At 47.4% G+C, this 11851-nt stretch overlaps 1 protein-coding gene across 2 annotated transcripts in view; it reads right to left on the bottom strand.

The window, feature by feature from the left end:
• Positions 1-10710, bottom strand: part of cmtm7 (CKLF-like MARVEL transmembrane domain containing 7) — a 22252-nt gene extending 11542 nt beyond the window's left edge. For both annotated transcript variants that reach the window (XR_013502075.1, XM_078251973.1), the window contains exons 1-3: positions 10463-10710; positions 3430-3606; positions 575-673 (exon numbers count right to left, since the gene is read on the bottom strand). Coding sequence is in view for 1 of the 2 variants with exons in the window: in XM_078251973.1 (XP_078108099.1) it covers positions 575-673; positions 3430-3606; positions 10463-10573 (387 nt within the window). In the remaining variant the exon portion in view is untranslated. The remainder of the gene's footprint in view (positions 1-574; positions 674-3429; positions 3607-10462) is intronic.
• Between the last annotated feature and the right edge of the window lie 1141 nt (positions 10711-11851).

The following is an 11851-nucleotide window of genomic DNA, read 5'->3' on the forward strand; positions in this document are numbered from 1 at the left end:
ACAGCAGGCGGCGCTAATCTGGATTGTCGCCCCAAAAATGAAAACCGGCAGCTGATTGGACGAACGCGTCACGTGGGTCTGGCTGCTGCTTCCGGATTTTGGATTTTTCAACCGGCCATTACTGGTGACTCGTTCAGTGAGAGAGTACGATCTCATATTGGACTAAAATAGTTCACCGAAACGTAAGCATGTAAGGAGGGAAGGACAGAAGAAAGGAAGGAAGTAGGGAAGGAGGTAGGAAAGGAAAGGAAAGATGAAAAAAAGGAGGCAAGGACGGAAAGAAGAGGGAAGAGTAAATAAGGAAGGATGGACAAAAAGGGGAAGAAAGGAAAGTAGCCTGAAGAAAGGAAGTATGTAGGGAACGAGGAAGGGAAGGAAGGAAATGCAGAGAAGGATGAAAGGAAGGAGGACTCAGTTTCCTGTCACAGAGGAGAGAAGGAACTAGAACATATTCACATTTAACAAGCTGACATCGAGACGTTTTACTGCTTTTAACAGCATCACTCCTGAATGTGGTTTGTTTTCTCTATTAGACAGTTAATGAAGAGGTGCGTCTTGTGTGGTTGATACGCACCGATCCGGCCACCAGCGCTGAGACGCCTCCGCTCTTCACAGCGGCCACGATGGAGGCGATGAAGATGAGGATGGTCCCGACGGAGTAATGAAAGAACTCCTGAAACGGCAGAAACAAGATTCAACCAGAAGTGTCAGACGAAGGGTTCAAAGAGAGAGAGAGAAACGTCCAAATAAGCTTCTCGTAACCACAGCACGATAGTTATCGTTATCCAGGCTGCACAACAACATGTCGCCGGCTTGTTTACATGCGTGAAGCTGACTTTCATTGCAGTTAAAGTACTGCTAATGGCGTGATCGCACTAGGTCTGTCAACGAATATTATAAATTTGAATATCGTTCTTGGGCCGCTGCTTTAAATGTTCAGCTTCCTGTCCGATTGAACCGGTCGCGAAGAGAGACTCACGCACGCACGCACGCATTGCCCTGGTGACTGACTGACAGGGCTGAGGTTGTGGGTACAACGGCCCTGGTGACTGACTGACAGGGCTGAGGTTGTGGGCGCAACGGCCCTGGTGACTGACTGACTGAATGACAGGGCTGAGGTTGTGGGCGCAACGGCCCTGGTGACTGACTGACAGGGCTGAGGTTGTAGGCGCAACGGCCCTGGTGACTGACTGAATGACAGGGCTGAGGTTGTGGGCGCAACGGCCCTGGTGACTGACTGACTGACAAGGCTGAGGTTGTGGGCGCAACGGCCCTGGTGACTGACTGACAGGGCTGAGGTTGTGGGCGCAACGGCCCCGGTGACTGACTGACTGACAGGGCTGAGGTTGTGGGCGCAACGGCCCTGGTGACTGACTGACTGACAGGGCTGAGGTTGTGGGTACAACGGCCCTGGTGACTGACTGACTGACAGGGCTGAGGTTGTGGGCGCAACGGCCCTGGTGACTGACTGACTGACAGGGCTGAGGTTGTGGGCGCAACGGCCCTGGTGACTGACTGACAGGGCTGAGGTTGTGGGCGCAACGGCCCTGGTGACTGACTGACAGGGCTGAGGTTGTGGGCGCAACGGCCCTGGTGACTGACTGACAGGGCTGAGGTTGTGGGCGCAACGGCCCTGGTGACTGACTGACAGGGCTGAGGTTGTGGGCGCAACGGCCCTGGGTGACTGACTGACAGGGCTGAGGTTGTGGGCGCAACGGCCCTGGTGACTGACTGACAGGGCTGAGGTTGTGGGCGCAACGGCCCTGGTGACTGACTGACAGGGCTGAGGTTGTGGGTACAACAGCCCTGGTGACTGACTGACAGGGCTGAGGTTGTGGGTACAACAGCCCTGGTGACTGACTGACAGGGCTGAGGTTGTGGGTACAACGGCCCTGGTGACTGACTGACTGACAGGGCTGAGGTTGTGGGCGCAACGGCCCTGGTGACTGACTGATTCTCAGGTATCGGTACCGAAAAAAAAAAAAAAAAGTGAACAGTGCCCAACCCTAGTTAGGTTAAAAATATTCAAAACTGAAACGAGCGTGACGCCTCAGAGAAATGTTTCTGTCAACAGGTTGTGGTGTGGTAGTCACGGCTATATAAAAACCCTGCTCCTTCCTTCCTTCCTTCCTTCCTTCCTTCCTTCCTTGATTTCTGCCTGCCTGCCTTCCTAACCCTGAAAGGCATTTGGGTGAAACGTGCAGTTAAGAAACACTGAGGATTAATAACAGCTGTTCAGTGAAATGCAGAAGTGAGATCAACATGCAAATGGTTTCATTTCATCTCTGCAACCTGAAGTTTTTAGGGGCATTTTATTAAAAAAAACAAAAAAAAAACCTTAACGTTGAAGCCTGAGAAGTTTCTGACATGCAGTGACGTAACACTGGGGGTCAAACACAGAGCAATGTTCACTGCGATGCAGAAGTGAGATCAGCATGTGGTCTGATTTTATATCTGCAGCCTGGAGCATTAATATTTCACACACAGAAAGGTTTTCATGCTCACTGGGCCGGGACCACATGCTTCTGTCCCGATCTGATTCCTTCCTGATACATGGGAGCAGATTGGATTTGTATCGCGGCTTTTCATTTATTGTGATTCTAGAAGTATTGCTTTTTCTGCTCCTCCGTGTGTGTGTGTGTGTGTGTGTGTGTGTGTGTGTTCTGTCTGTGTGTGTGTGTTTGTTCTGTGTGTGTGTGTGTTTGTTCTGTGTGTGTGTGTGTGTGTGTGTGTTCAGTGTGTGTGTGTGTGTGTTCAGTGTTTGTGTGTGTGTGTGTGTGTGTGTGTGTGTGTGTTCTGTGTGTGTGTGTGTGTGTGTGTGTGTTGTGTGTGTGTGTGTGTGTGTGTGTGTGTGTTCTGTGTGTGTGTGTGTGTGTGTGTCAGTGTCTGTGTGTGTGTGTGTGTGTGTTCTGTGTCTGTGTGTGTGTGTGTCTGTGTGTGTGTGTGTGTGTGTGTGTGTGTTCAGTGTCTGTGTGTGTGTGTGTGTGTTCTGTCTGTGTGTGTGTGTTTGTTCTGTCTGTGTGTGTGTTTGTGTGTGTGTGTGTTCAGTATTTGTGTGTGTGTGTGTGTTCTATGTGTGTGTTCTGTGTGTGTGTTCTGTGTGTGTTCTATGTGTGTGTTTCTATGTGTGTGTTCTATGTGTGTTCTATGTGTGTGTTCTATGTGTGTGTATGTGTTCTATGTGTGTGTGTGTGTGTTCTGTGTGTGTCTTCTGCATTTCACTGAACAGCTGTTTTCCGTAAATATTTAGGTCAATCATTGGTAAAAACAATAAATTATAAATAGATTCTAGGGAAAAGAATGCGATTTCCCTTTCTTTTCACCTACTCTACACACACACACACACACACACACACACACACACACACACACACACACACTTTCCCCGCCCTACTCTGCAGCCTGGTGCTCAAATATTTTCCGACTCACCGTCAGCGGCCAGTTGATGCAGGGCATCCTCGCCTGCAGCCGGAACAGGTGCATGAGGAAGAAGATGAAGAAGGCGATGAGGAACCACAGCACCACCACCTCGAAGAACTGCATGGCCGCCCAGCTGGGCCAACCGTAGACGCAGTGCACGCACAGGAAGGCCACGAGCAGCGCCAGCTGCCAGGAAACACACACAACAAACCTGTTACAGAGCAACGGGAACATAAGCCCTGAACAAGTTCACACACAAACACACACACACACACAAGTTCACACACACACACACACACAAGTTCACACACAAACACAAGTTCACACACAAGTTCACACACACACAAGTTCACACACAAACACACACACAAACACACACACACACAAGTTCACACACAAACACAAGTTCACACACAAGTTCACACACAAACACACACACAAACACACACACAAGTTCACACACAAACACACACACAAACACAAGTTCACACACACACACAAACAAGTTCACACACAAACACACACAAGTTCACACACAAACACAAGTTCACACACAAACACACACACACAAACAAGTTCACACACAAACACAAGTTCACACACAAGTTCACACACAAGTTCACACACACACAAGTTCACACACAAACACAAGTTCACACACAAACACAAGTTCACACACAAACACAAGTTCACAAACAAACACACACACACAAGTTCACAAACAAACACACACACACAAGTTCACACACAAGTTCACACACAAACAAGTTCACACACAAACACACACACAAGTTCACACACAAGTTCACACACAAGTTCACACACAAACACAAGTTCACACACAAACACAAGTTCACACACCCACAAGTTCACACACAAGTTCACACACAAACACAAGTTCACACACAAACACAAGTTCACACACAAGTTCACACACAAGTTCACACACAAACACAAGTTCACACACAAGTTCACACACAAACACAAGTTCACACACAAACACACACAAGTTCACACACAAACACACACACAAGTTCACACACAAGTTCACACACAAACAAGTTCACACACAAACACACACACAAGTTCACACACAAACACAAGTTCACACACAAGTTCACACACAAACACAAGTTCACACACAAACACAAGTTCACACACAAAAGTTCACACACACAAGTTCACACACAAACACAAGTTCACACACAAACACAAGTTCACACACAAACACACACAAGTTCACACACAAACACAAGTTCACACACAAACACAAGTTCACACACACACACAAGTTCACACACACAAGTTCACACACACAAGTTCACACACACAAGTTCACACACACACACACACAAGTTCACACACCCACACACAAGTTCACACACACACACAGTTCACACACACACACACACACAAGTTCACACACACACACAAGTTCACACACACACACACACAGTTCACACACAAACACAAGTTCACACACAAACACAAGTTCACACACACAGTTCACACACAAGTTCACACACAGTTCACACACAAACACAAGTTCACACACACAAGTTCACACACGTTCACACACAAGTTCACACACACAAGTTCACACACACAAGTTCACACACACAAGTTCACACACACACACACACAAGTTCACACACCCACACACAAGTTCACACACCCACACACACACACACACACAAGTTCACACACACACACAAGTTCACACACAAACACAAGTTCACACACAAACACAAGTTCACACACAAACACACACAAGTTCACACACAAACACAAGTTCACACACAAACACAAGTTCACACACAAACACAAGTTCACACACAAACACAAGTTCACACACACACACAAGTTCACACACACACACAGTTCACACACAAACACAAGTTCACACACAAACACAAGTTCACACACAAGTTCACACACAAGTTCACACACACACAAGTTCACACACAAACACAAGTTCACACACACACAAGTTCACACACACAAGTTCACACACAAACACAAGTTCACACACACAAGTTCACACACACAAGTTCACACACACAAGTTCACACACAAACACACACACAAGTTCACACACACACACAAGTTCACACACAAGTTCACACACAAACACAAGTTCACAAACACAAGTTCACACACAAACACAAGTTCACACACAAACACAAGTTCACACACACAAGTTCACACAAACACAAGTTCACACACCCACAAGTTCACACACAAACACAAGTTCACACACAAACACAAGTTCACACACAAACACACACACAAGTTCACACACAAACACACACAAGTTCACACACCCACACACACACACACACACACACACACACACCAAAACTGCACTTATGCAGTGCATTTTATTGTGGCCAACCTAAAGGCTCTGACACACCAACCCGATAATCGGCCGTCTGACAGTCTGGGAGGTCGGTGACTCGAGTCTGGTCGGTGTGTTCGTGCCGTCGTCAGCTGGAGGAGCTGTCGGCCTTCATTTGGGCAGATCTGACATGTATAATCGGGGGGGCGGGCAGTCGGGACTCAATGACCCATCTGATTGGTGGAGCGCTAACCCGGAAATTACGAGCGGGATGAGTGACGATCAGCCTCTCAACATCTGACTAACATCTGATAAACTGACCTTTGTTGATGTGAAGACAGATTCAGCAGCTGCACGGCCTGTTTCTCTCTTAACATGTTTCCAGAAACACGTTTCAGGGAACTATTTTAGTCCAATATGAGATCGTATTCTGAACGAGACGCCATGACGGTCGGGGAGCAGCCAGACCCATGTGACGCGTTCGTCCAATCAGCTGCCGGTTTTCATTTTTGGGGCGACAATACAGATTAGCGGCGCCTGCTGTTATGGAGACCTATCACGCTTCACGCACGCGCAGAACGTACGCGCTTCGGTGTGTTCTGAGGAACTTTTTGGACCGTCTTGGGGAGGCTGTCAGTCCGACGGCCTTTTCTGCCGACGGTCGGCCGTCTGGTTGGTGTGTCAGAGCCTTGAGGCACACCTGTGCAATAATCCTGCTGTCTAATCAGCATCTTGACAGGCCACACCTGTGAGCGCTAGTTGTTGGAGCAGGGCTTCACGCAGCACTCTGCAGTTAAGGCGGCGTCAAAACAAACAAATAAAATGTATATGAGCGATATCCGCCGTGTTACTCGGGCGTCCCGTTTTCTCCCTTTCAGTCCAAACCACAGTTGACAACCTGCAGGTGGAGACAGGCTCGGACATACGCGCCGCTGTGGGCTTGTGTCAGTCTCGCGAGCGGTTTCAGGAAAGTGGCTGCATGTGTCCGACAATGCACAGAACATTAACGCTACAAGCCTACAGCTGTCTGCGGACACGGAGTGCGGAAAGCGTGTCAGAGGCTCCCAGACGGTGAACTGGGACTCCGTTACCTGCTTGTCGGTCAACGGTTAATGATCAGTTATTTCATTTCATTGTACTTTCTTTTGGAAGGCTGGCTGGCTGCCAAAGATCACCACTGACTAGCTAATTAATTAGCCTGAGGTGAACGCTAGCTATCAGTAAACAGAAGTGACGTGGTGGCTGGCGTCTGGTGTGGGCGCCAGTGTGTGTGGGAGTGTGTGTGTGTGTGTGTGTGTGGGTGTGTGGGTGGGTGCGTGGGTGTGTGGGTGGGTGTGTGTGTGTGTGTGTGTGGGTGTGTGGGTGTGTGGGTGGGGGTGCGTGGGTGTGTGTGGGTGGGTGTGTGTGTGTGTGTGAGTGTGTGGGTGCGTGTGTGTGTGTGTGTGTGTGAGTGCGTGCGGAAGAAAGAGATTTATGTGTACGTGTGTGAGAGAGTGTGTGAGTGTGTGTGTGTGTGTGTGTGTGTGTGTGAGTGTGTGAGTGTGTGGGTGTGTGTGGGTGTGTGTGTGTGTGTGTGTGTGTGTGTGTGTGTGTGTGTGTGTGTGTCGGTGTGTGGGTGTGTGTGGGTGCGTGGGTGTGTGTGTGAATGCGTGTGTGTGTGTGTGTGTGTGTGTGTGTGTGTGTGTGTGTGTGTGGGTGCGTGTGTGTGTGTGTGTGGGTGTGTGTGTGTGTGGGGGGGTGTGTGTGTGTGTGTGTGTGTGTGTGTGTGTGTGTGTGTGTGTGTCGGCCCGGCCCCGCGAAGCTCCGACCTGCCGACAGCAGAGGAGCAGAAGAAAGTAGCTGCACCTTCACCACAATGAAGGCTGAAAAACAGAACCATTTTCATACTAACTTTCCATAACATCATATCTCAATGCAAATCAAACCAGCTATTAGGCTAACTGAAATAAAAGTATGGTGAAGGGTATGTGATGATGTGGGGGTATGGTGAAGGGTATGTGATGATGTGGGGGTATGGTGAAGGGTATGTGATGATGTGGGGGTATGGTGAAGGGTATGTGATGATGGGGGGGCCAAGGGACCTTCATCAGGATCATAGTATCCTGGATCCATGAAATAACTGGCCTTTCAAAATAAAAGTCTGCCTGCCTCTATGGGGATCTAACATAGGGGTGGACTGACTTTTGTGAGATCCTGTATCAGATGAAAATGGTCTCAGAACGACAATATTATCGTTTATCGCAATCATTTCTGGGACAATTTATCGTCCAGGAAATGTGTTATCGTGACAGGCCTAGAAACTACAGAACTACAACACCACAGAATAACAAAAAAAAGAGCATTAGAGGCGTTGCATGGACGTAGGAACATTAAAACCTGTTTAAAATGATTTAAAATGATATTACATTCTCTCTCTCTCTGTTAGGGTTAGACCCTAACACTACTTGAACTCTAAACAAGATAACATGGAGCCATTGCGTGTCCTTGTCTGAGCACGGTGTGTTCATGCCCTCCCAGACCAGACAGGGGAGACGTCATCGACTCTGTCAAGACAACAGCTGACGACACCAACACTTGTATCGTGATTATCACATTCTACGTTTTACGTATTACAAAAGCTGCTGTACGGAGCTATTCGTTAGCTCACTGTCTGTACTCTTCCGTAGTGCGGGTTCTCGAGTACTAAAAGTTCTGTTGTTGCTGCTGACAGACTCAGATTATTATTCTAGGTGTCTGACAACATTATGAAAGGATCCCTACAGAGATAGACCTTTTAGTTAAAGAGGAAGATCCTTTTAGTTTAACATGAAACAGCCCCGAAATCACCATCACCAAACTACACCAGACTCCATGTAAATAATCAGGACTTTTATTATCGTAAAACACACTTCATTCAAAACTAAATAAAACTATCAAAAGCCGTCTTGGTTCATCTTTCCACTGTTCCAACAATCACCACTCTGGTTTGGTTGAAATAAACTCTTAATTCACCCTTTTACATGAGGAGATATGCTGGCTCTATACACGCTAAAAGTCCTGATTATTTACATGGAGTCTGGTGGAAATATACTGGCTCTATACACACTAAAAGTGCTGATTATTTACATGGAGTCTGGTGGAAATATACTGGCTCTATACACACTAAAAGTGCTGATTATTTACATGGAGTCTGGTGGAAATATACTGGCTCTATTCACGCTAAAAGTCCTGATTATTTACATGGAGTCTGGTGGAAATATACTGGCTCTATTCACGCTAAAAGTCCTGATTATTTACATGGAGTCTGGTGGAAATATACTGGCTCTATACACGCTAAAAGTCCTGATTACTTACATGGAGTCTGGTGGAAATATGCTGGCTCTATACACGCTAAAAGTCCTGATTATTTACATGGAGTCTGGTGGGTTGACTAAAAGTATTACGTCTTGTCAATTAATTAATTGATTATCAAAGTAGTAGTTGCTGATTTATTTTTCGGTGGATGGAATAATCGAGTCATTCAGTGATAGTTGCAGCTCCACTGACATCGTTCTCTTCTTGTAACGTGGGTAGTTGTCTCAGTTATCGACGGAACGACAGGATTTCCTGCAGAGTTTTAAGGTGTCACGCCTGGAGAAACACGCTGCAGGAAATGCTGGTGTACCGTTGATGGCCATTACCTGAAATATTTAGCCAATTTAGTTGGTCCACACTGAACACACACACACACACAGACAGAGAACACACGCACGCGCACACACATACACACACGTGCACACAGAACACACTCACAGAGAACACACACACGCACACACAGAACACACTGAACACACTGAACACACACACACACACAGACAGAGAACACACACACGCACACGCACACACGTGCACACAGAACACACTGAACACACACACAGACAACACACACACTCACACGCGCACACAGGACACACTGAACACACACATACACACACGTGCACACAGAACACACACACGCACGCACGCGCATACACACACGCGCGCACACAACACACGCACGCGCATACACACACGTGCACACAGAACACACACACTGAACACACGCGCGCACAGAGAACACACTGAACACACAAAAACACTGAACACGCACACACATACAGACTGAACACAGAAAACACGCACAAACACACACACAACACACAGACTGAACACACAAACACACACAGACTGAACACACAAACACACACAGAGAACACACTGAACACACGCACACACACACACACACACACACACACACACAGATTTTTCCAAACGATTCCAAAAAAACCGATTCCTGGTTGGACTTATTGATCTAAAATCTCATTGTATTAATATCAGTCAACCCTACAATATCTCTACAATATCAACACTGATGTATATGGTCAATAATATCGTGATATTGCAATTACTTGAGTAAAAGTACTTGGTTACTTCCCACCTCTGTACAGTGTCAGTGTGTTAAAAACAAGGCAACAGTTAGACGAAATATAAATGATGACTTCACCAACACTACCCACCAGGGTCCATTTAAATAATCATGGGTTTTAATACCTTTCCTTAAAAGGTAAAGTCTCAGCCTCCATATAAACTACATGTTAGCAGTGAAACTAACGGCCAACATTAGCCAACACAACCCGGCTGTGTCGGTGTGAACAAATACTCTGATATCCTGGGTTAAACCCGTGTTAACCTGCGATGTTTTCTCACCATCTGCCCTATCTTCAGCAGTCCCGGGATGGTGCGGGTGTAGCCCGTGTTCAGGATGCCGTCAGCAGACGTTCTGGTTGTTGTCGTCGTGGTGATGACGGTGTGCGACATGTTGAAATATAAAGATATATAATGTTTAAAATGTTTAAAACACGAGTTAAACTGCTACACAGCTGCACCGTCGACTGCGATAACGTTAGTTACAGAGCGGCTGTTTGCGCGTCACGCCCGTGTCAAGGCAAACCGGATAAACATGCCGAATTCCGGAGAAAGATTTCAGAATAAAAGAGACTGTTGTCAATCAAGCAATCTTTAATTCAAGCTTTAATTAGTCTATATAGCAGCTTTCAATCATAACAAATTCAGCAATTCCAAGTGCTGAACAGTGACTGAAAAACATAGACAAAAACAAGAATAAGAAAAAAAATGGATTTAGAGACTAAACAAGTGGATTTATTTTGAAGTGGACATCCTGTGTGTAACGATGTCGGAGTGTGTGAGTGATGACAGGTCTGTGGAGGTGTGGTCTCTGTGAGGAAGCACTGCAGCGGCGGCAGCGGCGGCAGTAGCAGCGGCAGAGGCGGCAGTAGCAGCGGCAGAGGCGGCAGCGGCGGCAGCGGCGGCAGCGCCGGCAGCGGCGGCAGCGGCGGCAGCGGCGGCAGCGGCGGCAGCGCCGGCAGCGGCGGCAGCGGCGGCAGCGGCGGCAGCGGCGGCAGCGGCGGCAGCGGCGGCAGCGGCGGCAGCGGCGGCAGCGGCGGCAAAGGCTGAAAGCTTCCAGAGCTTCAGCCCAAACACACGATTGTTTTGAAACAGAAAAAGATGCTGTCAGGACGCTTCTATCACACACACACACACACACACACACACACACACACACACACACACACACACACACACACTGAACAAAATGAACACAGACTGTTCCAGCACACAGAGACGGGAAAGTAAATAACTCAACACATGTTCCAGTTTGTTTTCTGGAGCTTTCAGCCTCATCTTGTGGGCTTCATCAGCAGATGGAGTGAACTACTATTGATGAAATGTTGCTTCATCATTCATCCCCCTCAGGATGAACTGTAATAACTCTGTTGATGCTCTGACTGTTGGTTCATAACCCAACACCTGCAGAACTAAAGACATGAATCAGCCTCCGCTGGACTATAACTGGGTTTAGGGAATGAGTCTCAGTGAGTCATAGCAGGGCTGTAGACCAGGGGGGTCAAACTCAAGACATAAGTTAATCAAGCTCCTTCTCTTCTTGTAACTTCTTGACAAAAGCAGGGCTGCAACTACCGATAACTTACGTCAGTGACTCATTTGTTGATTATTTTCTGGATGAATGGATGAGTTGTTTGGTCTCTAAAGGCCGTTACAGACCAGAACCGTCGG

The sequence above is a fragment of the Sander vitreus genome, chromosome 6 (genome assembly GCF_031162955.1).
Source record: "Sander vitreus isolate 19-12246 chromosome 6, sanVit1, whole genome shotgun sequence".
NCBI lineage: Eukaryota > Metazoa > Chordata > Actinopteri > Perciformes > Percidae > Sander > Sander vitreus.